Here is a 27,435-nt window from a genome sequence, read left to right as displayed (position 1 = left end):
TTCATTGTCTGATGTCCTATCTTCTATGTGGTCTACTCTGTTGGTGATGCTCTCGTTTGAGTTTTTAATTTGGTTTATTATTTCTTTAATTTCAAGATTTGGCGGTTTTTTTGTTTTGTTTTGTTTTGTTTTTTTGGTATAACCTCTATTTCCTTGTTGAGGTGATCTTTTGCTTCTTGGATTTGTTTATGTAGCTCATTGTCAAAGTGATCTTTCATTGCCTGTATTTGTTCTGTAATGTCTTCTTTGAGATCCCAAAACATTTATTAATGTATATCCTGAAATCTTTCTCTGTCATTTTTTTCTGATGTAGCTGTCTATTCTTCTAATGATGTATTGTCTTGAATTGTTTGTGATACTTTCTTCCCTTGTCTTTTCATGTTGCTTGCGTTTCTTTCTTTCCAGCACTGTGGGACTGGTGTGTTATTGTTTTTACCCTATAGATTTTTAGTGCTCTTGTATGGTTCCATGATCCCTCCTTTGTGGGGAAGGACAATGTTAACAGATCCTAATATCAACAGTACATCACCTATGAACAAATTATTGTTATTAAGACATTTATAGTTAGTCTCAATGTCCAGAAATGTTGGATTCAATTATTATTTAAAATATAATCAGTAGTTTCATAAAAGGTGTACAGTTTCTGATGGCGGACCGTGAACTGGGGATTGAGCGTAGGACGATATGCTAAGGGGGAAATATGTGAGGGTATGGGATTAATATAACTTAGGAAATTTGGAGGAGAACTCTAATGAACAGGGTTAGTAGGGGAATAGACAGGAGGTAATTTAGGATAGACAAGTATGTGGGAGGACAGTAGAGTACATAAAAACAAACACACATATGTATTTAAAAAATTACAGGATGTTAAAATAGTAAAATTTGGAGGGTGAAAGCAGAAAAGAAAGGGAAAGAAAGAGAAAAAAGAGAGAGAAGAAAAGAAAAAGGGGGGGCTTATGCAATTTCTCTATATTATATTATTCATGTGACTCAGTTCTCAAAGTTCTATTTCATGTAAAGTTCTTGGTTTCACATACATTGAGGTTGTGAGGGCCAGAGGACAGAAGGGTAGAGGAGAAAGAAGGGAAAAAAAAAAACCTCTTAGAATTCTGTTTCTTTCCTGCTTCTCTTCCAGTAGGTGGAGTTGTCTATTTTAAGCTGGAGTCTCTGTCCTCAGGGTGGTGTAGGTAACCAGGGTGACAAGACTTGAGCCCCCTCCCTGCCTGGAGCTTCCCTGATCGGTCCTGGCCTCTCTGTTTTGTCCCAGGTTTTAGACTGCTCCCCTCTCTTGCTTATCAGGTCCCAACTGCAGGACCTCTGGCCCTCAGGCTTGTGCAAGGTGGGCGGTGCCCTGGTCACTCTGCCTTCCTGTTCAGCTGACAGCTGTTTTTGTGCTGGGGAGTCACTATGCCGAGTAATCACAGCTGGGGATGGGGGAGGGGGAGGAAGTCGGAAACCAGGTACCTGTTCAAACGGAGGTCCACGCTGATAGCCACGCCCACCAAAAAATGGCCAGAGAGGTTTTCCAAGATGGAGTCAGTCCGCTTCCAGTGCCAGGGTGTCTGGTGAAGTGGGGGGAGCTGGGATGGCCTTGTGCTGTGGCTAGATTGCAGCCATGTGGCCTTCGTGGGAGCTGAGTGCAACTGATTGGGTGGTTCTGCTCCAACGCTTGAGAGCCGTGTGCGCACTAGAACTTCGGGCTTTGGGTCCGGAGTCTGGAGTCTTACTGGAGCACAGAGGCTCTGATTTCTGCACAGGTGGTCACAGCTCTGGTGGTTTCTGTGAAAGTCTGCTGTATAGGGATCCTGTAGCACGCTCTGAAATGTTGTATTCCATCTAGGTGAGACCTTGTGGAGACGATGCCTGGCTGCTTCCTTGGTTTCATTCCACAAAGCAGTCAGAATCAGGACTCCTCTATTCCGCCATCTTGGATCCTCCTGTTAACTTCTTCTTCTCAAGAGTACATATTCTCTATTTTATTCTCTCATCTGATTGCTCTAAGACATCCAGCACTTTGTTGAATAAAAATGGTAGAAGTGGGCTTCCTTGTCTTGTTACAGATCTTAGAAAGCTTTCAGCCTTTCTCCATTCAGTATAATGTTAGCTGTTGGCTTATTATAAATCATCTTTAGTTTGTTGAGGTACATTCCTCCTGTTGGTAAAGATGGCGCCCGGAGCACTTCTCTTCTGGTAGCTCAGGTCCATGATCCACTGAATGGCCCACAAACCGTCACCTCCAATCCCTGTGAATGGCACGAACTTTGAATGGCGCACCTCCAATCCCTGAAGTGGCGTGAACTCTCGGCCAATGAAGAAGTAACAGCTCACTTGCCTTGCTCCTCCTCATCCTGCACTGAGCCCATAAATATCAACACCCTGTTCATGCTCTCTCTCTTAATCTCTCCCCCTCTCCCTCTCTCTATATCTCCTCTCTCTCTCCCACCGTCTCTCTCTTTCTCCCTCCCCCCTTCTCTTCTGTGACTGGCCGTTAAGGTCCTGCTAATAAAATCTTGGACAGGTAAACAGTTGTTTTGGCTTGTTGAGTTTACGGAGCTTTTCCACCGTTCCTTACACCTCCTATACGTAATTTGTTCAGCATTTTTATCATGTAGGAATGTTTAATTTTATCAAATGCCTTTTCTGCATGTATTGAGATAGTACCTGGGTTTTGTCCTTCATTCTATGATGTGGTGCATAATACTTATTGATTTGTAACACTGAATAATCTTTACTTCCCTGGGACAAATCCCACTTAATCGTGGTAATTATGTGCTATTGCTTTGGGTTTTCTATTTTATTGAGAATTTTGGTATCTGTTGTTCATCGAGAGTATTGGCTTGGAGTTTTCTTTTGTTATTGTTTTGTCTTTATCTTGTTTTGGTAGTGGGATAATTCTGGCATCATAGAATGTGGTGGGAGAATTCTTTTCTGTTGTTTTCAATAACTTAAGGAGAATCGGTATTCTTTAAGTATTTGATAGAATTCAGTAGTGAAGTAGTTTGGTCCTGGACTTTACTCTAGAAGCAAGCATTTTTTTTTGCGGGGGTGGGGAGTACTGGTGATTGAACTCAGGGCCATTCAACCACTGAGCCACATCGCTAGCCCTATTTTGTATTTGATTTAGAGACAGGGTCTCACTGAGTTGCTTAGCACCTCGTTTTTGGTGAGGCTGGCTTTGAACTCACAATCCTCCTGCCTCAGCCTCCCAAGCCACTGGGATTACAGGCATGCTCCACTGTGCCTGGCTTGGAAGCAAGCTTTTTTTTATTGATTTAATCTTGTTATTTATTTTTTGGTCTGTTTAAGCCCCCCCCCCCCCCACCTACTTCCAGTGCTGGGGATCAAGGTAAGAGCTTCATGCATACTAGACAAGCACTCTACTACTGAGCTAGACTCTCAGCTCTAGAATTTTAAATTACTAATTCAAAGTAATTACTTATTATTGGTCTGTTCAGGCTTTCTATTTCTTCATGATTTGGTCTTAATAAGGTGCATGTGTCTAGGAATCAGTCCACTTCTAGAAGATCAATTTTGGCATATAATTCATAATAGTATTTAATGATCTTTTGTATTATAGGGAAATAATAATAATAAAGGGAGACACAGATAAGGTGCAGAGGCAGGGATGGTGGCAAAGTGGCTTCTTGTCCAAGTGGCCATGTTTATTTATATCAATAAGTTACATTAGGCCATAAAGACAATAGCTACATTATTGTTTAGAGTATCAATAAGGTTGCTTATTTTGTAGTTACATTTTACAGTTACAATATGTAATGTTAGGAGCTTTGTGCAGTTCTCAAGAAGGTCCATTGTCTGAAGTTACTGTTAGGCAGGCAGCTCCAGGATCACTGGAGCTTGGTAAAACATTGTAGTTATCGAGCAAACAAAGTTCCGTTTATTCCCAGGATTTATGTGCCTAGGATTAAGGTTGAAGCTGATAAGACTTTAGCATGGAGGGCATTACCATAGCAACCAGGTATCCTATGCCTTTGCATAGAAACTTTTCCAAACACCAAAAATGCCACAGCCATGAAGTCATCAGGGACCCCAATCCCAAACACAGAACCCCTATATTGTATTTCTGTGGTGTCAGTTGCAATTTCTCCCTTTTCATCTCTGAGTGTTCTTAGTCTATCTGTTTGTCTATGATTTATTTTTTTCAAATAAACACTTCTTTTCATTAACCTTTTTAATGTTGTTTTTTAGGCTGTTGCTCTGTTTTTTATAATTTCGTTCCTGCTACTAATTTTAGGTTTATTTGTTCTTGCTTTTCTAATTCCTTCAGAAGCAGCAATACATTACTTGAGATCTTTCTACTTTTTTGATGTGGGGACTGATTGCTATAAACCTCCTGTTTTAGTCAGCTTCTTCATCACTGAAACCAAAAGATCTGACAAGAACAACTTAAAGGAGGAGAAGTTTATTTTGTCCCACTCAAAGAGTTTCAGTCTGTGATCAGCAGACTCCATAGCTCTGGGCCCAAAGTGAGGCAAAACACTGTGGCAGAGGAAAGCAGCTCAAGACACAGAAACCAGGAAGGAAGAGAACTCCACTCAGCAGGAACAAAATATAAATACCTATGACCCACCTCCTCCAGCCACACCTTATCTGCCTACAGTTACCACCCAGTAAATTCCTATCAGCAGATTTAGGTCCCACCTCATAATCTAATCATGTCACCTCTAAAAATTCATTGTTTCACATATGACCTTTTGGGGGGGGGCACCTCATATCTAAACCATAACACTTCCCTCTTAATACTGCTTTTGCTGTATCCCATAGGTATGTTGTGTGTCTATTTTCATTTATTTCAAGAAATTTTTAAATTTCCTCAACTTATTCCTTATCTGTTGGTTGTTCAAGTAGTTGAATTTCTCTGTATTTGTGTAGCTTCTGCAGTTTTTCTTGTTATTGATTTCTAGTTTTACTGCATTACCATATGAAAAGATACTTGATATAATTTCAATTTTTAATATTTGAGACTTGTTTTGTGGTCTATTATATAATCTATGATGTAGAATGTTCCACATGCCAATGAAAAAAGTGTGTCTCCAGCAGCTGCTGGTTGAAATAATCTCTAGATGTCTGATAGGTCCACTTAGTCTAGGGTGTTTTGCTGTTTGTTGATTTTCTGTCTGAATGATCTGTCCACCGCTGAAAGTAGGGTGTAATCCCCAATGATTATTATATTGAAGTCTCTCTCTCCCTCAAAGTCTAATATTTGCTTTATATATTTATGTGCTCCAATATTGGGTGCATATACATTTAAAACTGTGTTTCCTCTTGCTGAATTGAACCATTTTATAATTTTTTCCTTATCTCTTATGTTATTCAGATTTTACTGCTGTGACAAAATACCTGAAATAATCTATTTAAAAGAAGGGAAGATTTATTTTGGCTCACGATTTTAGAGGCTTCAGTCCATGGTCACTAGGCCCCATTGCCCTAGCACCTGTGGCAAGGCTGCACATCATGGTGGGAAGAGTGTGATGGAGCAAAGATGCTTACCTCAGAGCGTCACTATCCTTAGAACTGAGGTTTCTTACAGACAGCATACAGCGGGGTCTTGTTTTTCTATCCTTTCAGTCACTCTTGTCTTTTTATTGGAGAACTTAATCTATTCACAATCCAGGTAATTATTGATAGGTATGGTCTTTTTAGTTATTTGGCACTGTGTTTTCTAGTTTTGTTCTTCTCTCTCATATAGTCTTTGTGGTACGCCAGTAGAGTTTTTTGAATCCTTGTTGCTTATTTTTGGTTTGTCTATCATAGATTTTTGCTTTGTAGTTACCCCAAGGTTTAGATAAGAAAATCTTTTTACTTATGACATTCTTTTGAAATGATAGCAAATGGTGTTTGTAAAGAACAGAAACAAAAGAACAAGAAAAAATATAACTAAGAAAACTCTACACTTGCACTTCATTCCTCCCTACATTTTAAAATTTTTTAAGTTGTAGATGGACACAATACTTTTATTTATTATTTATTTGGATGTGGTGCTGAGGATTGAACTTAGTGCCTCACACATGCTAGGCAAGCACTTGACCACTGAGCTATAACCACAGCCCCTACATTTTAAACTTTTGATATCCCATTTTACATCTTTCTAATACTGCCTATCTCTTAACATAATGTGATTATTCTTTAGTCTTATTAGATATGAATGGTTGATGCTTACACTATGCTTATGAGAGCATTCTGAATTTGTTTGAATAATTACTCTTCCCAGTTAGTTTTATGCCTTCCTGTTTTCCTCTTATTATTCAGTTAGAACTTCCTTTAGAATTTCTTGTAGAATAGGTGTGGTAGAGATGTATATTTGTATATTTGTTTGGGAATATTTTTGTTTCTCATTTATCTCTAAGTAGCCTTGCTGGATACAATATTCTTGATTTTTTTTCCCCCTTCAGAACTGTGCCACTTTCCTGGCTTGTAAGATTTCCCCTGAGAAGTTCACTATCATGTAAATTTACATGGGCATCCCTATATATTGCCTTTTCTCTATCAGCCTTGAGAATTCTCTCTTTATTTTCATCTTTGAAAGCTTGATATTAAGATGTCTTGGGGTAGATTTGATTGAGTTCAATTTGATTGGTCTTTTAACTGTCTTCCACTAGGAATATTTGTATCTTTCTCTAGGGAAGTTTTCTGTTATTTTTTTGAATAAGCTTTCTTATTTTTACCCCTTTGGCATTCTCTTATTGCTCCTTGAATACTGTCTCAAAGTCACTGTAAACTTTCTTCATTCCTCTTCATTCTTTTTTTTCTCCCACAATACTGAATTTTCAAATAGTCTGTTTTCAAGCCAATGCTTTCTTCTGTTTGATCTGTCATGCTCCCTTTCATTTTCACGGAGTATATCTTTTCCAACTCAATCATGTATATTTTTAATTGCTTCCATCTCTTTGCTATATTTCTTTGTTAGATCACAACATTTCTCTTTTATTCAAGTTCAAGTTTCCTTAAAGCAGGTATTTTAAATTCTTTGAGAGATCTGCCATACTGATTACTATCTGGTAAGTTTCTAACACCTTGTGTTTTGAATATTAAATGAGATCATGGTTTTCTAAAAGCTCCTGATGCTTGTTGGTATGCAACATCATATGGGCATCGAAGGATTAGGCCTTTATTCCAGTCTTCCTAATATGGCTTTTTAAAAAATATCTTTATTTTATTTATTTATTTTTATGTAGTGTTGAGGCTAAAACCCAGGGCCTCGCACCTGCTAGGCAAGCACTCTACTGCTGAGCCACAACCCCAGCCCCCTAATATGGCTTTATTTGTGCCTCTTTCCAGAAATTCTGAGCAGGATGATCATCTTCTCTGAGCCTATGTACACTGCTGCTATTTCATGTTGAGTGGTGCCCAGGTCCAAATGTGCCAGGTGTCTGTTGGTGTGTTGTAACTCTTTTAGTAATAGAGGGTAAACCAAGCTCAGGTCTGTCCCAAATACACTGTTGGTGTATGTATAGTTCAGAAAGAACCAGGGAGGTACTTAGAAGGAGTAGTCTGTCCTTATAAGCCTCTCTAGGGATGGAGAAAGAACAGATGCTTTGTGCCGTTATCAGCCTAGTCAGACACTCAGAATTCTACCCAGATCTTGTCAGAGACACTGTGGATAGTCCAGCCCTAGGCTCCTATGTCACCTCTGTGGCCATCAAATGCCACCAAGCTGTGTCACAATGAGCTCACAGTCTGCCAGATGCTACCATGAATAAGGAACAATAGGGATTCTCATTCATTGTTGGTAAGAATATCAAATGTTACAGCCACTTTTGAAGATAGTTTCGCAGTTTTTATATAGCTAAAGATAGTTTTATGTAGAAGCAGACCTAGAAATCTCACTCAATTTTAACTCTAGTAGGTAAATACCTATGTCTACACAAAAACCTGCATATGAAAATACACAACAGGTTTAATCTTATTGCCCTCAAAGGGAAGCAATCAAGATAACCTTCAATAGATAAATGAAAAGTAAACTTTGGAATTTTTACATGGAATATTATTCAGCAATTAAAAAACAAAATGAGCTATCAAAACCCAAAGATATATGAAGAAACCTCAATGTTTATTGCTAAACAAAAGAAGCCACACTGAAAAGGCTATAAAGCATATGAATCCAACCAGGGACTGGGAGGTAGAGAGGAGGGATGAATACGTATGGTACAGGGAATTTCTGAGTGATCAAACTATTCTGTATGATACTGTAACGGTGAATATATATTATGCATTTTTCAAAACCCATAAAACCTTACAACATAGAGTGAACCTTAATATAAACCATGAACTTTAGTTAATAATAATACATTAATATTGGTTCATTACTTGTAATAAATATATCTCCCTAATGCAATAATAAGGGGAATTGTGGGGAGGCAAGTAAATGGCTGTGTATACGGCTCAATACTGTTGTAAATCTAAAACTGATTTAAAAAACAAAGTCTATTAATTGAAAAAATACAAATTACTATGAAAATGTCAGATTATTAAAAAGTAATAACTCAAACAAGGCAGCAACTACCACAATGAAAAGTTTGAATTTCAGTTGCAAAACTGTTACTTTTCCGACTCTTAATAAATCAGCTAGCACTAGTTTAAAATACACAATAGAATGCAACATATATGGGTTACTGTACTGAACTGTGGTAAGTTTATGTACTTTTGTAATTTTTGTCAAATTTATATTCTATCTATTAAGACATATTCTTCCTTTTCTCATGAACACTACATAGAGTACTATCCCCACATGAGCTCCTTTACCAGTGTTAGCAGCAAAAGCAGCATTTCACTCAACAACTTTAAATCTGTCTGAAGAAAGTACAGTGAAGTTAGTTTTCACCCAACTAAATCTCCACATTGAGTGTCCTTCTTTTTTGTTTAATTTAAGTTGTATATGGACTCAATGCCTTTATTTGTTTTTATGGTGCTAGGATTGAACCCAGTGCCTCACACTTGTGAGGCAAGTACTCTATCACTGAGCTACAACTTCAGCCCTGAGTGTGTTCTTTATCTGGCCCACCAATGTATCTCATTTTGCTAGAATGTCTTCTGGTACATAAAGGTATACAGTAAGTATCTGGGTAAACTGCCTAGTGGCTTAAAAATTCCCTAAACATTTTGTTAAACTACAAATATCAACTGTTAAAACAGTATCAAAGAATGCCACACTAGTTTATTTAAATAAAGCCAAATTAAGATAAAATTCTAACAAATAACATTTATTTTTCTTTTACATATTTCACAGCCTGAACATCACATTGCCTTCAGAGAAAGGTGCTTTTATACCATTATATTTTACTATTTACCACAAAGGCATTAAACATCCTCATTAACATGATGAGACAATTTGCTGGTAAACAATTAAACACACATAGACATTGGTTTCAGTATCTCAAGAACATATTTTTGGTCATAACCAAGGAAATACATCAAAATATGACAACACTGGCTAATAATTTACAAGCAAATAATATTGAACTCTGCATAGTTTATACAATAGGCTGTGGCAATAAATAATATCACCAATTTCATCAACTATTAACTGGCCACAAAAAGCCTAACATTCATTTTAATTGATATGAAATGCTCTATTGTTGTAGTTTCAACATAGTCTTAAATGTTGTGGATGTTTAACCTTGAATACATGAAAAGAAAAGAAAAAGTACTAACCTGGACCAAGAAGGTATGGTATGGTTAACTACAAATATGTCATGTTCACATATTACATTCCTAACATGAAGGCAAATATTTAAATAGAAAAACTAGCAGTCCAAAAAATGTGAATGTGCAAATTGTGAAGAAAACATTGCATTTAAATTTGCACTCATTTGCAAGTTACAGTACTATCTCAGTATAAACACTAACAGGAAAAATATTCAGCAGGAAAGAATGGAAATGCCTCTCACTGCAGAGAACTAGTCACTGCACACTGCTCCAGCTAAGAAGTTTTCTGGTGGTCTAGAGCTTCCAAAACCTCATGACTATCCTTCATTCAACAAAGAAGGCAACTGCAGGCATGCTTCGATCAGTGGTAAGAACAGGAAGAAAAACCTGAATCAGCAACATTTTCTTCCTTAATTTGGTATAAAGGTCCTTCTCATAATTTCAACTTGCTAATTAGCTAATAACCTCCAATGTTTTCTGAATCAGGTTTGCTAAATGCTGTAAAGAATAGCTACCCTTCATACAATACAAGGTTTGTTTGTTTTAAGTATGTCAGCAATATAACAAGGTACATGCACATTCATCCTACCAACCTGGATAGGCAATACTCAGCATAACACTCAGCATGGATCAGATTCAAATTCTACAGAGATTCTCTGTATTGTTTCCAATGTGTTTAACAACTGCTTGGAAAACAGAACTGCCTAATAACTACCGCATTATGTTTTTAATTGAAGTATATATAAAAATAAAGCCCCAATCTTTAAGTCTACAGAATGTCAAGAATTCTATTAGGGATGTTAAAAGCATTGGGCAAAACCCTGGTTTTCAGTGTGCCATCTGCACCACAGGAGAAGATCCGATTGCCCTGGATGATATCAATCTGCATGACTCCAGCTCCAATGTTTCTGAATATGGACTGCTTAGCATGTTCATTTTTAAATGAATGAATTAGGCCATGGCCTGTCAATCTCCAAACCTAGTTTAAAACAAGAACAAAGTGACAACAATTTTAAGTCATTAAAAAGAGAGACCAAAAGCAAAAACATGGCTCTTACTTCTGCTCCTTGACCCAACTTTCCCATCTATTGCTCCTGTCCTAACAGAAGATTCATTTACTGTCCTTATACTTCCCTTCTTTCAAATTTCTCTCTTTACATCCTATGGTAGTTTCATATTAACCATATATATCCAATCTCTAATTCAATAAAATATTTAAACTAATTAAATATATTTTAATGGTAACTAGGCCTATTAGCACAATGTATAAGTGTGGTTACTATCTCACTTGTCTAGAAACTTTGCCTCAGTCATATAAGAGTCAAGTACTGAGGGTAGAGGTGGGGGAGAAAGTTCTGAGTAGCCAAGCAAATGTCACATACACAATCTATACAGTATGGGGGTTGGGGAATAGCTCAGGAAGACAGCATTCGCCTAGCATGCCTGAGGGCTTGAGGCCCTCAAAAAGACCAAACCAAAACAGAAAAACTTCACGTACTTTACTCAAAATAGGGTTGGGTTTTTTTTTTTTTAATTTATTTTTTAGTTTTAGGTGGACACAATATCTTTATTTTATTTCTATGTGGTGCTGAGGATCGAACCCAGTGCCTCATGAATGCCAGGTGAGTACTCTGTCACTGAGCCCAGCCCCAGCCCTTGTTTGTGTTTTTGGTGGTGCTAGAGATTGAACCTAGGGCCTTGCACAAACTAGGCAAGTGCTCTACCACTAAGCCATATCCTTAGCCTTCAAAACAGAATTCTTTAAAGCTTTGTATTTATTTTTTGAGATGCTGAGGATCAAACCCAGGGTCTTATGCATCCTACACCTACATCAAATGCATCCTACACATTTCTACCACTGCACCTCCTGTCTCTCCAGCCCATCTTTAAAGCTTTTTAGTGACCCGAGAATCTAATCATTTTGATCATCTCATCTTCCAGATCAGACAGTTTAGAAAGAGCCACAAAGAAGCACAGGGTAGGGTGGGGTATCAAGACACTCCACATCTCCACAAAGCTTTACTTCATGCCCTCATGCCAAAGAGTATAGTGGTTTGGTTTCCTTTTTGCAATCAGTCTTGACAGCAAGTAAAGATAATATGTAGTAAATTCCAATTTCTTGTACTGACTCACCTTTATGTTACCTTCTGCTGAACCTGTAGTAAAATATTCCTCACAGGGATCCAGAGCTAGAGCCTTAATAGCTGAGTCATGTGCCTGGAATGTGTGAATTAGTTGTCTCTGTCTGATATCAAAAATGCAGACATATCCTTTCCTACCTCCAGAGATTAAGAGTTGCTGTTTTGGTGCATATTGAAGTACTGTGGCACCGTGATCATGGCACGTGAAACCTGAAGAAGAAAACCAAAACACTTTCCCAAAACAACTTTTATCTTGGGGATTCTGATAATGCTTAAATTCATATTTAAAAATACAGAGATTATGGATGCATTTTTCATTCTAAGGTACACATTTAAGTCATTTAATTTTTGAAATTATGACTAAAGAATAAAGGAAAATGCTAAGCAATGTTAGAAAAAAATTATTCACTCATAATCTTAACATGAAATACATATACAGAAAAAGGAAGTTTAAATCTTAAGCTCTAAGTTATGCTGCCTCATAAAGATGTATAACAAGTAGGTACAACTATAATGCACCAATTAAAAATGGAGAATAAAAAAATGTACAAACAGCATGCATAGAAGTATCACACTTGACCCCATTGATATGTATAACTAATACTAAACCTAGCCTAGTGCTATCTCATCATACATCCTCATCAAAGTTCTCAGGTAAGTAAAACTCAACTTTACTTGTGTTAACATTTTCAATTACAAGTTAAGGAGTAATCCTTCTAATATGGTTCAGATAAATGTCCCCCAAGGACCATGTGCTAAAGGCTTGGTCAGAAGTCTTGGCAAATACTATCTAAAAAGGAATAATATTTAAATGGTGGTATTCATATTTCTAGCTCTTATCATAAGTTAAATTTATGGTTGGGTTTAATTCTTTAAAATATTATCTCCTTTTGAGTGAGCCCAATGAATATTTTGCAAATAATTTCTTAAAAAATCTTGTTAGTAGCACTGTGTTAATAAGCTTTTCAAGCTGTGACCAGAATACCAAACAAAAACAACTTAAGAGGAGGAACGGTTTATTTTAGGCTCATAGCCAGAGGTTTAGTCCATGCTCAGCTGGCTCCACTACTCTGGGCCTGAGATGAGGCAGTCCATCATGGTGAAAGACATGGTGGAGGAAAGCAGCTATGCTCATGACAGCCAGAAAGCAGAAAAAAGAAGGGACCAGGGACAGGTATAGTCCAAGGCCACACCTTCATTGACTTACTTCCTCCAGCCATGCCCATTTGCCTACAGTTACTGAAGGATATTTTTAGATCCAAACCATAATAGCATCCATTCTCTATACCACATTTTCTCAACAGAATACAACATAAAGAGTATTCTGAGCTAGTTATAATTCTATAGTCACATGAATTTACCTCAGTGAGGCAATTTTTCTGTTTATAATCATTTGTTCTAAATATTTCTCCATTTTCAACCTATTAATTAAAACCAAGAAAACATTCCTTCATCTTCATAAATGTATTAAAAACCATAGATCTGAACTTACCATGAATGAGGCTGTTTCCAGGTGATATTAATGTATCCCAGAGGCATACATTTCTTTTAAAGAAACAATAAAAATACATCATAAACAATTGTTTGAAGTCATCATTCAGAACAAATTTTGTTTTCAAGTCAAATTTACTGAATCTTCTTTGTTCTCTTGTTTATAGAGCAGAGATTTTCAACTAAGATGGGGGCAGTGTAAGTGACTGGGTAAATCTCTCTTTTAAGAGTTTATCCTTTTTCAAATTAGTATACAGCCTGTCTTACAAGGTCCTATGTGTCATTGCATTCCCCAACCTCATATCTTTTCCAATTACCACTCCAGGGAAATTATGATATGATTTCCTGAGTAGAAGTGATGCTTCTATACCCCTGAGGTAAACCACAGCTGAAAAAGGAGAGATGTTATAGGCATATGTTGCCAATGAAAATAGTGAAGTAAAGAAAAAGTTGAAAATTATAGCTACAGAATGTCAAATGCTTGCTAGTTCTGAGGAACCTAAGAGAATTAATCAGCATTTTTTTTAAGAATGAATAACTTTAACATAAAGATTATACATGCTTATTGCTAGACTACATGAGAAATTGGTTTTGTTTTTCTCTTTTTGATAAGGAAAACCACTCTGAGAAAAGACTTACGTAACATAGTTCTTTTGTTACAAGTGGAAATCCTACTAGACAGAAATCCATATTTTCTAGCAACAATGGCTTTCTGTCCAAAATTTTCTTATTTCTTGTTTTGCATTTCTGTTAGCCTACCTGTTATCATTGGACTGTCCAGATGTGGCAACTAGACTTGAAGAGGTAATAAATGCAAAGTCACTTGTGGCTTTACTGTGGCACTGCCAACTCTGCAAAATAAAGTGAAACTAGTGTTATCTAAAAATCCAATAACATTTGGTATGGTACAAACACAGTTCTGCTAATAACATATTATATGCCTGAATAAGAACAGTGTTTAAAAACAGTCTTCAATAAAGAGATGATAGTAAGAGGATTAATGGACATTTGCATATTATTTGGCTACTTACTATCTAATCTTTTAAAACTGGAAAGAGTAAAAACATGAAATTAAAGGGATTTTTTTAGATTATGTAAGAAAAGAAAAGGGCATCAAAGTATATAAACTAGCTGGGCATAGTGGCATGTGCTTGTAGTCATAGCTACTTGGTAGGCTGAGGCAGGAGGATCACTTGAGCCCAGGAGTTCAAGGCCAGCCTGGGCAACATAGCGAGACCCATCTCAAAAAAAACTAAATAAATACATGTACTTTCCCAAACCATTCAATTATATTAAAAGCCTAATCAATCAATTTTAATGTTAATGACCACAAATATATTTAATAAACTTTAATGATACAAATCATAAAAAATAATAATAAACCTAAAGGAAAACTCTTACATGCCTATCTAGTGGTAGATAGCAGTATGAAAGGCTTAAGTTAACATTGTAACCTAAACACAAACATCCACCTTTCTTGTTACCTTCATGTTCCCTACCCATGACCCCAGGTGAAGAGCCTTTTCTAAAGATAAAGTCATTGTCAAAAGTAATCCACAAACAGTCTGCCCCAAAAGGCCTTCCTGGCATGCTGAAGGCCCTGGGCAGTTTTTGATTCCCCAGTACTGCATTTAAAAAAAAAAAAAAAAAAGGCCAAATGACTCTTAAGTAGCTTATGTATGTTCCAACAGTGTAGGAAACCACCTAATAAGTCAGGTATGACTTTCTTGTTGGATCAGATGAGGACAGAAATTTCAAGGTCCATCCTTCCCATAAGAAAGATATTAGGGTATTTTAAAACAGACATTTTTCTGCTTGGAATAATCATAATTGTCCGGACTGAAGACAAAATCATGAATTCAAGATTATTTCCATTTGTATAAAGATATTATGGTACAGTCTATAATGTACGAGAAATATCATGTCTCATATGTAACTAAGAATGTGTGTATTCTCTAGAAAAGAAAATTTAAAAGTATTTGGATAATTTAGTTCACCCAGAAGGTTCAAGACTTTTTCAACCTCTATATATGAGATCCAGAAGTTCCAGGCAAGACAGCATCATCTTCTACCCCTCCTGTGCCATACCTCCCCAGGTGAAAGGTAAGCTTATCTTCATCACCAAGTATTTTAACATGATTTGGATTAAGGAATGAAGTAGCCTATTGTGATTATTTTATATATTCTGGTAAGCAAAATTCTAGAGGAAATGAAAAAATATGTTTAGAACTTGAGTCTTAATTATAAATATTATGAAATGCTACCACTAAAAATTTAGTTTTCAAAAATGGATAAAACTAAATAAAAATGTATTCTAAATTGAATCATAGGGCAAGTCCCTGAAATTTTCCAAATAAGGTTACCCTTCAAGGAAAAAAGCAAGGGTTTTTGTTTGTTTTTTGCTTTTAAGGTCATTTCAGTATAAACTAGGGTACAGCTAGGTGGCCAATGCTAGGCTGTGACAGCTAGCTGTCATTCCCTTCCTAAAAGAACCACCAATGAAATTCAGGGACTGAACAGACACTTTGTAAACAACGTGTTCTCAGTATACTCTGGGAACCTAAGTGATACTTACCATGTAAGGTTTAGGATTTGATGCAGTTTGGTTAACTTGCCAGATACTCAGAAAACCCTCTCCATCTGCAACACCACACTGTAAGAAAGATGAAAACATTAAACATAGTTTCTTAGAATTCCTGTCAAAGGTAAAATCATTTACGTAGAGGAGATTCACTCAGACCTTACTTAACAAACATCCCGCGCTAGCTCTGCCTGTTGTTATTCCCAAGAAAGTCCAAGTACCAAAGATTCTGTCATCTTTTAAGAGCTTTTCCATATCCATATCATTGTTTTCCTCTAAGCCTCTACAATGAAACTTATTTAAAAATTAGATGTTTCTCAAGTATTTGAATGTTACAGTGCTGGCAGACACTATCAAAACACTCCACAGCAGCAGGGTTTTCTTCTCTCACAAAGCTTTTGTATCTTTGAATGCATAATTTATTAATCCACACTATATTTTGTGGATTTATGCTTCTATTGGAGAAAACAGGATAAACAGAACCCAACAAACTGCCTGCCCTGCTCTGCTTAAATCCAGGGTCACTGAAATTTTTTTAGATATTATTTCATTTATCATTTACTCCTTAATCTCCACAATTATTTTTTAATTAATTTAGCAGTTACTCCCAAGAACTAACCTTGTTGCCTTGGGAGTTAAAATAGAGTCTAGTAACCCTTGCATTGCCAGCTTGACGGAAGCAGACAAGTTGCTGAGGTCGTGTCCATTCAAACATTCGTACACTGCCATCCTGAGCACCTGTAAGATCTGAAACAAGAGGAAAAGTGGAACATAAGTAATTGAAAAGTCAGACTTCCAATATTTTCTGTCATATACATCAACCTCAAAATGACAGAGAACACTTAAAATTCTTAGATTGTAAATAAAATACTTACAGTATTGATGGACAGGGTGTGAGGTCATTCTCTTAACATTGTGTAGATTCCTTTTCATAAGCTTTAAAAGAAGACAATACATTTACTTAATGTAACGAGAAGAGAAGAGGAAGGAAATGATTCTGGTAACATGCTCTTACAACTTTACTGAGATAAACCCTGTACAGATTTGCTGGTACTAAATAGCTTCATCTAGTGATAAAGGGAACTGGCTTCTAAGTGTTTTCTGAAGACAATCAGGGGTATCTCCAGATTCTTCGGAGTAGAACATGAACATGGGATCCCTTCAACTACAGTGACCAACAAGAATGTTACTGATGCACATTCAAACACAAGTAGACACAAATTCCTCTTTGACTTTACTATTCTGCCTGGTCTGTTCAATTATAAAATAATATTAGAGGATAATAATGGCACTTGCCACTAGGGTTGTGAGAAAAAGCATGCATTTGACACTGAGAAACTCATAGTAAATGATAGCTACTATTATCATGGTGTACCTACTGTTCACTGCACCTGATCTTTAGGATCATACTTATATCAAAATGATGTCAACTTATTTTTCAGGGAGTCCATATGCAGAAACCATACCAAAGAGTAAAAAACATACCACACTAGCTCCAGTGCTGGTCTGTCCACTGCCCAGCCAGGGCAGAGATGAAGGTGGATGCACCTGACTCGCTGGAAGGGATATTGTACTGGATTGATAAAGGGTTGTGGTGGAACCACGATAATCAATATCATCTGAACTGTGGAAAATATTCACATGTTACTTTGGAAGTTTAATTTCCTCTTAACATAAATTCCAATTACAGACCCAAAACATTATTTAAAAAAATAAATAAACATTCATGAGAAAAACAGATACAAGTCTCTCTTTTTTTTTTTTTTTTGGTACCAGGGATTGAACTTGGGGGCATTTAACCACTAAGCCACATCCTCAGCCCTATTTTGTATTTTATTAGAGATAGGGTCTTAGTGCCTTGCTTTTGCTGAGGCTGGCTTTGAACTTGCCATCCTTCTGCCTCAGCCTCCTGAGCTGCTGGGATTACATGTGTGCACTACCGCACCCAACACAAATACAAGTCTTAATTTAGTACTGGTTAACTTGTTTCCTTTAAGCAAAATGTAAATTTAGACTAATGTGTTCAAGGGCTACTTTACTGTTGCATAAATTTAAAAAAATTGTTGTTGTAAACATTTTAATACAGATTTTCTTTTATTTTAAGAGAGGGTCTTGCTCAGTTGCTCAGGCTGGCTTCGAACTTGTGGTACTCTTGCCTCAAACTCATGAATAGCTAGCGTTATAGGAATACAGATTTTCTTTTGGTCATACATAGAAAAAAAGATTAAATGCATTCTTCAAATACAGATATCCCAGGAATCAGATTAATTACATTTTTTTTGTTTTTGTTTTTGTGGTGCTGGGAATTAAACCCAGGGCCTCATGCATGCTAGTACTCTATCACTGAGCTATATCTCCAGAGTCCCAAAATTAAAAAAAAAAAAAAAAATTCACCTTTAAAGATTTCTTCAAGTAATAATTTATCATTACATTATAATGTGAAAGTAATATTTATGATTGAGTATATCAAATTATATAGTTATATCTACTCTGATGTGTGATTTAAGTCTGGTTATATTACACACTAACAAAAGAGAGAATTCAATAAGACAAGGCACCATTCCCAAGCATAAAATTTTTGAGTATAAAGAAAAGCAAGAGAGAGGGTAAACATGGAGAAGAAATTCCAAAATAGTATTATAAAACACTCTTAGTGCAGTGTCCACAGTCTTAATGAAAAGTAAATTCATCTATATCTTTATTTGTAGAGAAGATATATCTACAAGTGACAAGAAGAAACACTTCAAAATTACTTATTAAATGTGTTTCATCAATCAGTTTAATTAATATTTTGTGCAAGATATTTTTTGCTTTAATCATCCTGATCAGCTAAATTTACAGAATATCATATAATTCCTGGCATTTCTTTGGGATTAAATATCAAAGTGGCAATTGTTAGCATTAGACTTTGACATCAGAGATTATTCTGACTCAAACACTATGAATAGTAGAAGAAGTATGAGTAAATTTATTCAATGTAGGTAAAGCTTTTTATTGGCAGCTAACCAATCCTATCTCAAGTTAATGATGTTGTGGATATTTCTTGAAGAAAACCACAACTGACTATGAGACACACCTTTTAGATTCTCTGTCATATTCTTCTCCAATCCAAATATATGATTGACAGGCCAATAGAGAAGTAACATCAAGTTCTTGAACATCGTGTGTTGAAGCTAAAACAATTTCGTTATAGTTTGCCTGTAAGCAAAGGCAGAGTCAATAATTTAAGCAATTTCACTAAAAAGAAGTATATTTTCTATAATAAATACAGTTTTTACCTTATTAACAGCAAATGCCATGATCATGTCAGATTCCTTATGAATGATCTTTGCCTTTCCTCCAGGATAGCCCAGGTCAGCTTCAACCTATGAAACACTGCTGAGTTTAGTTGCTGCAGCACAACTCTATATAGAAATATGCACATCCACCAAATTTAAAAGCTGGATAAGAAGAAAATGTAGCAGCAGCAAGAAATATAGTAAGGGTAACTTTAATGTGTTGAGAATTAGTTTTGGAAAATTTGCTTGGATACTCTGATGCCCTGTGATCACCCCAATTATAAAGATTTCCATTGCAATTGTAAGACAGTGGTTACTTGTCACAAAAGATGACTAATATATTTTCATTAGTAATTTAAAACAGCAATATAGCTCTTCCAAAATGCACAAATGTTACATAATAAGAAAGTATACGTTGAGAGGCATAGAGTTCAGGAAAATTTCATAACCAAGGAGCCACATAAAAGAGAAGCATTTCAAAGGTGATCAATAGGGGAAAGTTGGAAAGGATATTTTACAAAGGAATGAATGAAACCGATAATGACAAGAAAGTTTAGTAGCTTAGGGTCAGAGGTGATAGAAAGGAAAGAAGAGGCAGAATCAAGAAGGAAAAATAAAATAGACATGCTTTAGAACAGACTGGGAAGAAATGACAAAGTGGAGATGAAGCAGGGAGCAAGAAAGAGAAGAACCAATAGCCACACACAGCAAGCTAAGACACAGTGAAGCATCTCCTACCCTATGCCTCTGAGGTGGAACAGGAGCAACAAGTTCTCTGATTAGTTAACCAGCTGGACAGCCATGGTTAGCATTAGAGATGAGGGGTTAGCTCTTTAAATTTTAAAGAATGAGCTAAATAGAAGAGCAGGGAATACTACCTTGATGTGGCAATCTTCTGCTATGCAGTTTTGTTTGACCTGCTCCACATGTTCTTCTACAGACTAAGTAACACCACACCGTCACAAACACAAATACATGCATGAAATGAAATTATAAAGAGAATGAAAAATTTCAAGCTGAAATGGCCACTCCATCACTTAAAGATGACAAAAATGAATTTGAAGAATCAAGAAAAAATAATAAAATGTCATCAGATAAACATAGCACAAAGCAAAAAGGGCAAAATTAAAATTGGTGTGACTATTACACACAAAAACAAAAGCTATTTCAAAACAAAATAATAGCTATTTGTATACCAGTATGGAACTTAAAAGTTCTTACACTATAATATCTGAAAATAAAGTCCACTTTTAAGAGCAAATGCATTCTATACTTCATAGATTCCCATTCTTTAGGGGTTGACTTAAAATATAAATCAAAATATTTATTTCTAAATAGATTCAAAGTACTGGTAATTATTTCACTCTTACTCACATGAGTAATCACATTTTTCTCCTAATCCCATGATTATTGTCCCTCAGAAGTAAATGTTTAATAGGTGAGGCATAGGGAAAAAATATCATAAGAATAACTTATTCCTGGTTGATGACAGGTCATAGAGAATAGCTACCTTCAGAACTAATATTCCTGCTGTGCTGGAAACCTCAAACGGTATGATCAGAGCAGTAAACTTTTCCTCATACCTCTTGATGTGACTACTTTCCTTTCAGCATAAAAGGCCATGCAAATTCTGACTGTGCCATGAGGACTCCCCTAGGGCTGCAGTAGCTGACAAAGAAGTGCCCAAGAAATACAGGACAGAGTGTCAATATGGGCTAACTCAGTGAAAGCCAAATTGCTGAAGAATCTATTTGCCTTAATTAGCTGAGTTTGCCACATTTATCAATTTCACAAAAACTAAATTTGTGGAATATTTTTAACATTCAATGAGTAAATATATCTTCCTATGAATATATCTAAAATTCAAGTATTTCCTTGGTATATACCTAAATTTAAGTATTTTAAAAATTACTTTTTAAAAATTAGTCAACACCAATATTTTCAGGGTCAGTCTGTCAATTTTATTAGTTAATCAATTCATTATTAAAATTGATTATCAAAAACCCAACATTTATAAAGATAGAACACTGCTATTAGATAGGTAGTTTTAATTTTTCATATTTCTGAGCTTAGTGACCAGTTTTTGCCTCAATAACATTAAATATTTTTCATAATTTTTTCTTTTTCAGCAGATCTGTTTAATATCCATGAATCCTACATGGTTATTTAAATTTAGATTAATTAAAATTAAGTAAAATTAGAAATCCAGTTCTTCAGTCACACTAGCCACACACCCAAGGGCTCAATAACCACATATGACTAGTGACTATTACACTGGACTATCTGGAGAGAGAGATTTCTATCATCACAGTGCTACTGGACAGGACTGGACAAGAAAGTGATTTCATTCAATGTTTTCAAATCCAAAGGGGTATAGGATGAAAAGCCTTTCACCTAACTCCCAGCCATGTGTTTACCTTCCCTAAAGCCAACCAATGATTATTCAGCATTTTAAGAAATGTTCAATTTCTCTCTGTCCTCTCTACTGTCCAAGGGAACCCTCTGCTGGAGGAAAAATAGCAGAGACTACAGCTGCCAATCCCAAGACATAACAAAGAAGAAACTACAGGAGAGAGGAGAGTTAAGGAAGAGCCAGCTATAAGGGTTCAGGAAGACTAGACACAGCTGCTTCAGACACAGCTATTTCCCACAGCACTTTTGGCTCTGGCAGTCCAACCAAATCCAGTTGCTATGGACCTTATCAATAGTTAAAACATATTTTTGGTAAATCATTAAGTTTAATAATTTGAAGAACCAAACACTCAGAAAACTGATGCTTAAACAGAATGGCTTTCTATGAATAATCAGAGTCCTAACTGAGCAAATATCTTTTATTTTAAATCTGTTTCTTAGATTCCTATCTTATTTTATGAGATTTGTTCAGCATCACTACAGGAAATGTTATAGCCAGTGGCTTAGATAAAAGAGGCAAATAATGTGGCTCTGTGACTTCCCTAACAAATCCTATGTTGGTAATTTCAATATTATCAGGATCTTTTGTTTGTTGTTTAGAAAATTTATAACATGCAGGAATCAAAAGTCTCTAATAGCCCATTCCCCCTACTTCCTCATTTAATTTTTAAATTAATGGTATGTCCTGCTGCTCTAGGTATGGGGAAAAACTAAAAAGTAGTTCTACCATTGCCCTTGGGAAACTGAATCCTCTAGACTGTCCTTCTCAGGTTTTACTTTACCAAGTGAAATATAATTCATTTTTCTCTTCTCATAGATTGTTTGCCAAACTTTTAATTACATCTGATAACTACTCTAAACACTTTCTGAACTGACCAATTCCTCACTGACTGGCCAAGTTGATTGAAAGGTTTATATAAAAGATCTTTGATAAGGAAGAGATCATTTGCCAGTCATCTAAATTCCTGATTCTTCTTGAATCATGTAAGGCATTATGTTACTAATTATATTAGCTTTAAAATCACCATGCAATGCCAAACTTCTGCCTTGCTCTGCAGAAGCAATAATTATTCATCTTGTATTTGGTATTTCTGTAATTTAATCTCTCCCAAAATTACCCTGAATTTGCTGCTTCAAAATCTGTTCATTTCTAAATACTTAATAAATGCTTTTAAAGGGCTCTGTTCTATTTTTTATTAAATGATATTTCGAGAATCTTATTTAAATATTAAATTCCCAAAACCATCCACCACAAAGTTGTTACATAAAAAAAGTCTAAAAGCAAATATACTAAAGGGAGTACCAACATTCACTTGAGTATATATGATTTATCAAGGGACTTATGTTCTTTCATTGCTAAGAAATGAAAATGACAGAATTTTATCTTAAAAGAAGTTCACTGGGGCTGGGGTTGTGGCTCAGTGGTAGAGCGGTTGCCTTGCATTTGTGAGGCACTAGGTTCGATTCTCAGCACCACATACAAATAAATGAATAAATAAAGGTCTGTCAACAATTAAAAAAAAATATTAAAAAAAAAGAAGTTCACTGTTTGTTGTAGTTTAGTAATTTTAGCTATTATCCATAATGTATGAAAGATACTATAATAGTTTGAACCAAAAATAAATTTTCAAAATAAATCAAGTACTGAATTAGGAATACTAAAGAAAAATTAAACAGAAAAATTATAATAGAAAATATATTTCTTAAAAATACCTCACTCTGTTTTCTTTTCTTAGTGAAAATATATCTAATAAATGTCTCTTGAAGGACTTCTTGTTTAACAAGGAAATGCCAAAGTCGCTTGACTGGAAGTGCAGAAGAATCTCGGGACCTATTAAACATAATTAACATACCACAATATTTTAGTCTATAGTAAAAGGGTTTCATGTATGCAGATACTTGTTTTGAAAACTCTAAAATCTATTGCAGAGACAGCATTGAACCCAACAAAATTTTATGATTATTTTACTTTTATTTTTTAGTTCACCTAAAAAGAATTCCTTTATCCTATAATTATCTAACTACATCAAATGAACTGGTTGAGCGAAGTATCAAATGAATTTCTTATTACTCTCTTTTAAAATTACACTTTAGGTTGGTCCTGTTAGTTAAAGCAAGACCAATGAACATAAAATGACAGATTACATTTCTAATGGCCTAAGGTTAAACAGCCTTGCCCTTTCAAGCTTATGAGCAATACTCCTAATCATGGCCAACTGCTTCAAAACGAGCATGCTTCTATGTTTAACCTGATTTCAACATTCCACACTGTATATATGTGTGGAACATCATATGATACTCCGTTAATATGTCCAAATTAATTGAAAGGTTCATGTAAAAAATCTTTGAAAGAGATTTGCCAGTAACCTAAATTCCTCATTCTTCTTGAATCATGTATGACAATACATTACTAATTCTATTAGCTTTAAAATCACCATGCAATGCCAAACTTCGGCCTTGCTCCGTAAAAGTAATTGCTATTTTCATCTCATATTTGGTATTATGGAGCAAGGCTGTAGTTTATGCTCTCACAAAATTATCTGAATTTGTTGCTTCTAAATCTGTTCATTTCTAAATGCCTTTAAAGGGCTCTGTTATATTTTCAATTAAATGATAATCTGAGAATCAGAGTACAGTTTTTGTATAATTCTTATATTTTTAATGCACTTGCTAAAATTTAATTTTAAAAAAGCCATGCTTTTTATGAAAAGGGCCTGAGATGGGCACATAAAAAATCAAAACATCAACAAAAACTCTTACTGTGTCAATTACCCACATAAGTTCAGAAGCATTTTACATATGTAGATTGTTATCAAAATAAAATTTCTCTAATAGTTCTGAAAATAACAGAACAGAAATATAGAATAAAGATACTTTCCTGAATATAAAAGAAATATGTCTTTTGAATAATATGTAATTCTGGGAAAAAATAATTTTTTACCCAGATTTCTGCTTAAAAAAAGACTGCAGATTCAAAGTCATGAATGTTTTCATGAATGCTTAGTTTTAACTTTTCTGAAAGTCATATTGACAAAATATGACTTCCAGAAAAGTTAAAGCTAAACTGTCATCAGCAGTGTAAAAGCTTTCTTACTTGAATGGAGTATTTTCAGGTTCCAGCATTGCTTTATTTCGAAGAATAGCTGGTCCAGCTCCGACTGAAAGATCAGTTGGATATGTGTTGATATAGTTAGGGGGGGGACCTTCAAATTGATCCATTTTCTCTTGCAGGATCTGTTCCCAGTTCTCCAAGTTTTTAATTACAGCAATACCCAAGGGTGATGTTACAGGCAGCTCTAAATAGATGATAGAATATGTCATTTCATTTTGGTAAAATATATTGATCATCATTCACATAGAGCCACGACAGTTGAAAATACTGATGATTTTGAAAATGTTTATCTAATGCAATTTAGAGTCTCAATATTTTCAACAAAACAGAAGGCTAGCTCTCTAAAATGAGCTAAGAAAATATCTAGCTTTCCTGGTCAAGTTTCTTGTTCTTTAAATCTTCTATGTATACACAGTAACTCTTGTTATCATAGGTTGGAGGCTAAAATAAATAAGACTTTATAAAATCTCCAATGCAGTATTTGTTAAGTACCAAATGGCCTTTTATATAGATTTTTTTAAAAAAAGAAGCTTGATGGTAATAAATTACATTTTTTTTTTTTTTTAAAGAGAAAGAGAGAGAGAGAGAGAATTTTTAATATTTTATTTTTTAGTTTTCGGCGGACACAACATCTTTGTTCGTATGTGGTGCTGAGGATCGAACCCGGGCTGCACACATGCCAGGCGAGCGCGCTACCACTTGAGCCACATCCCCAGACCAAATTACATTTAATAATATGAATTCTCAAATTCCAAACTCACCAGAGAATTCTAGTCCGGCAATAGGAAAGAAATTCTTGACATTGTGAAGTACTAGCTTAACCACTGTCAAATGCAGAAGAGCCCAGCTATTTAAGGGAGAAAAAAAAAATTCTCATAAATTGAAAAATAAAACCATGGGAGAAGCAATAGTAATGTTCCCTACCAAATGTTTAGCAAAATCTCCAAACCCCACCCCCACAAAACTACTACTGAATTTTACTATGTAAAAAATGGTATCTTTGTAAAAAAAATGGTATCTTTGTAGTCTGAAAAATAAATACACGCAATAATATATCAAAATTGCCTTATCTGAAAATTACCTAGTAGAAAATATTTATCACATGGTCATATGGAATCTAGTAACATATTAATAAATTACCTAGTAAGTTCTAACAGCATATCAATAAATTACAAGTTTTTCCTCACTAAAAATGTGTTTATAATCTTTACAAAAGATTTTCTTTGAGACTGGATATGAAGGAAACACTCTGTAGAAAAATTTACCTCAAAGGTACAAAATTTCTAACTTGAAAATGTAAGTCAATTCTTAACATAACTCATGGTAAAAATGTCATTCGAAATGAAAAATGCCAGGATTGCCTACAAAAGATAAAAAGGAAAAAAAAAAAGGCCTCATTTACCTATAGGAATTTGGATCTTGGTGCTCCTGTATTTGTGTGTCTGAGAAAAAGGCATCATCATCTTCTTCATCACTATGAACACTTTCATCAGAATCATATATTACACCACTATCAGATAAAGGAAGAAATGGCTGCAATAAAAGTAAAATGATTTTTAAATATGTAATTAGATATATAATTTACATACTATATAAATATACTTTTAAGCCTTAAATATATATTCTTAAAACATAATTTTAAGAATTCTTATTTAATATTGAACATGTTAAATTGTGTCAATCTCAGTTAAAATATTCTCTTGCTGATTCTAGACTTAAGAATAGTCAAGATAATCAGGTAAAACTCTCAGATTAATAAAATAATTAAGTAGCTATATATAACATTTTTAAAGATCAATAATTTTATTTTTACAGATTAGCAATAAAATGAAGGAAATTATAAACCTTTCCATACCTACAAAACAGACTAAGATGCATAAAAACTATGATTTTTAACAAGTTTTAGTGTTTTTTTTTAACTCTGTATGTGTTGCTATAGGCTGAACTCTTGTGCATAATGCATGCGCTTTCCTACTGACCCACATTCTGAGCCTCAATTTGTAGAGGATTTAAATAACTAAAATAAAAATTTCTATGGGGATTACTTTTCCTTTTTTTGAAATTTAATGAGTCTACAGTTAATAGGGAAAACAAGAGTAGCTGAGAAATCATTTTATGCATGAAAGATATAATTTGTTAGTAAATATTAAAGTAGTAATTAAGAAGTACAGTATAGATTTTGATGCAAAGATATAGTCCAAAATAGTGTAAGAATTTAATCCATGATAAAGACAATATCATAAGTCAATGAGGGGAGAGGACATTATTTAATGAGTAATGACAGAAAAACTACTAAGCTATTTAGGGGAAATAAGAGATAAAGTCTGATCCTTGGTTTTTTCTAGATACAGAATTAAAAAGAAGAAGAAAGAAGAGCAGGTGGAAAATAATAGTAAACATATTTATTAATAGAAAAAGACCTTCTCTACATAAAAATAAGGCAATAAATCATAAAACATTGACATGATTAAATACTTCTTAAAAATTCTATGCATCAAAACATCAAAATTTAAAAACAAATGAACTGGAAAAAGTATTCCAAGTAAGATACATCAATACTATCATTAATAAAGCATAAGAAAGGGGAAATACTGGGGAATGATATTGGCCAAATTATATTGTTTACATTGTATGCATGTACATATATGTAAAAATGAATCCAACTATTATGTACAACTATAATGCATCAATAAAAATATGGAACAGTAAAATGCTAAAAAAATTAAATTTACTTAGAGGAAGGAAGGAAGGGAGGGA

The 27,435-nt window shown here is 34.9% G+C and overlaps 1 protein-coding gene across 5 annotated transcripts in view; it reads right to left on the bottom strand.

Moving 5' to 3' along the window:
- Positions 1-9,197: 9,197 nt before the first annotated feature.
- Dmxl2 (Dmx like 2) overlaps positions 9,198-27,435 on the bottom strand; it is a 159,272-nt gene continuing 141,034 nt past the window's right edge. For 3 of the 5 annotated variants that reach the window (XM_015480657.2, XM_048793028.1, XM_048793029.1), the window contains exons 30-44: positions 26,081-26,211; positions 25,440-25,525; positions 24,661-24,862; positions 23,280-23,397; positions 20,033-20,095; positions 19,155-19,241; positions 18,953-19,074; positions 17,362-17,500; positions 16,752-16,812; positions 16,496-16,623; positions 15,871-15,948; positions 14,055-14,146; positions 13,297-13,349; positions 11,797-12,014; positions 9,198-10,642 (exon numbers count right to left, since the gene is read on the bottom strand). In XM_015480657.2, the coding sequence (XP_015336143.1) occupies positions 10,433-10,642; positions 11,797-12,014; positions 13,297-13,349; positions 14,055-14,146; positions 15,871-15,948; positions 16,496-16,623; positions 16,752-16,812; positions 17,362-17,500; positions 18,953-19,074; positions 19,155-19,241; positions 20,033-20,095; positions 23,280-23,397; positions 24,661-24,862; positions 25,440-25,525; positions 26,081-26,211 (1,788 nt within the window). In that variant the 3' untranslated portion in view covers positions 9,198-10,432. The remainder of the gene's footprint in view (positions 10,643-11,796; positions 12,015-13,296; positions 13,350-14,054; positions 14,147-15,870; positions 15,949-16,495; positions 16,624-16,751; positions 16,813-17,361; positions 17,501-18,952; positions 19,075-19,154; positions 19,242-20,032; positions 20,096-23,279; positions 23,398-24,660; positions 24,863-25,439; positions 25,526-26,080; positions 26,212-27,435) is intronic. The other 2 variants (XM_048793030.1, XM_048793031.1) reach the window with 1 other exon arrangement.

The sequence above is a fragment of the Marmota marmota genome, unplaced genomic scaffold (assembly GCF_001458135.2).
Source record: "Marmota marmota marmota unplaced genomic scaffold, marMar, whole genome shotgun sequence".
In the NCBI taxonomy this organism is placed as follows: domain Eukaryota; kingdom Metazoa; phylum Chordata; class Mammalia; order Rodentia; family Sciuridae; genus Marmota; species Marmota marmota.
This window is presented reverse-complemented; position numbering and strand designations above follow the sequence as displayed.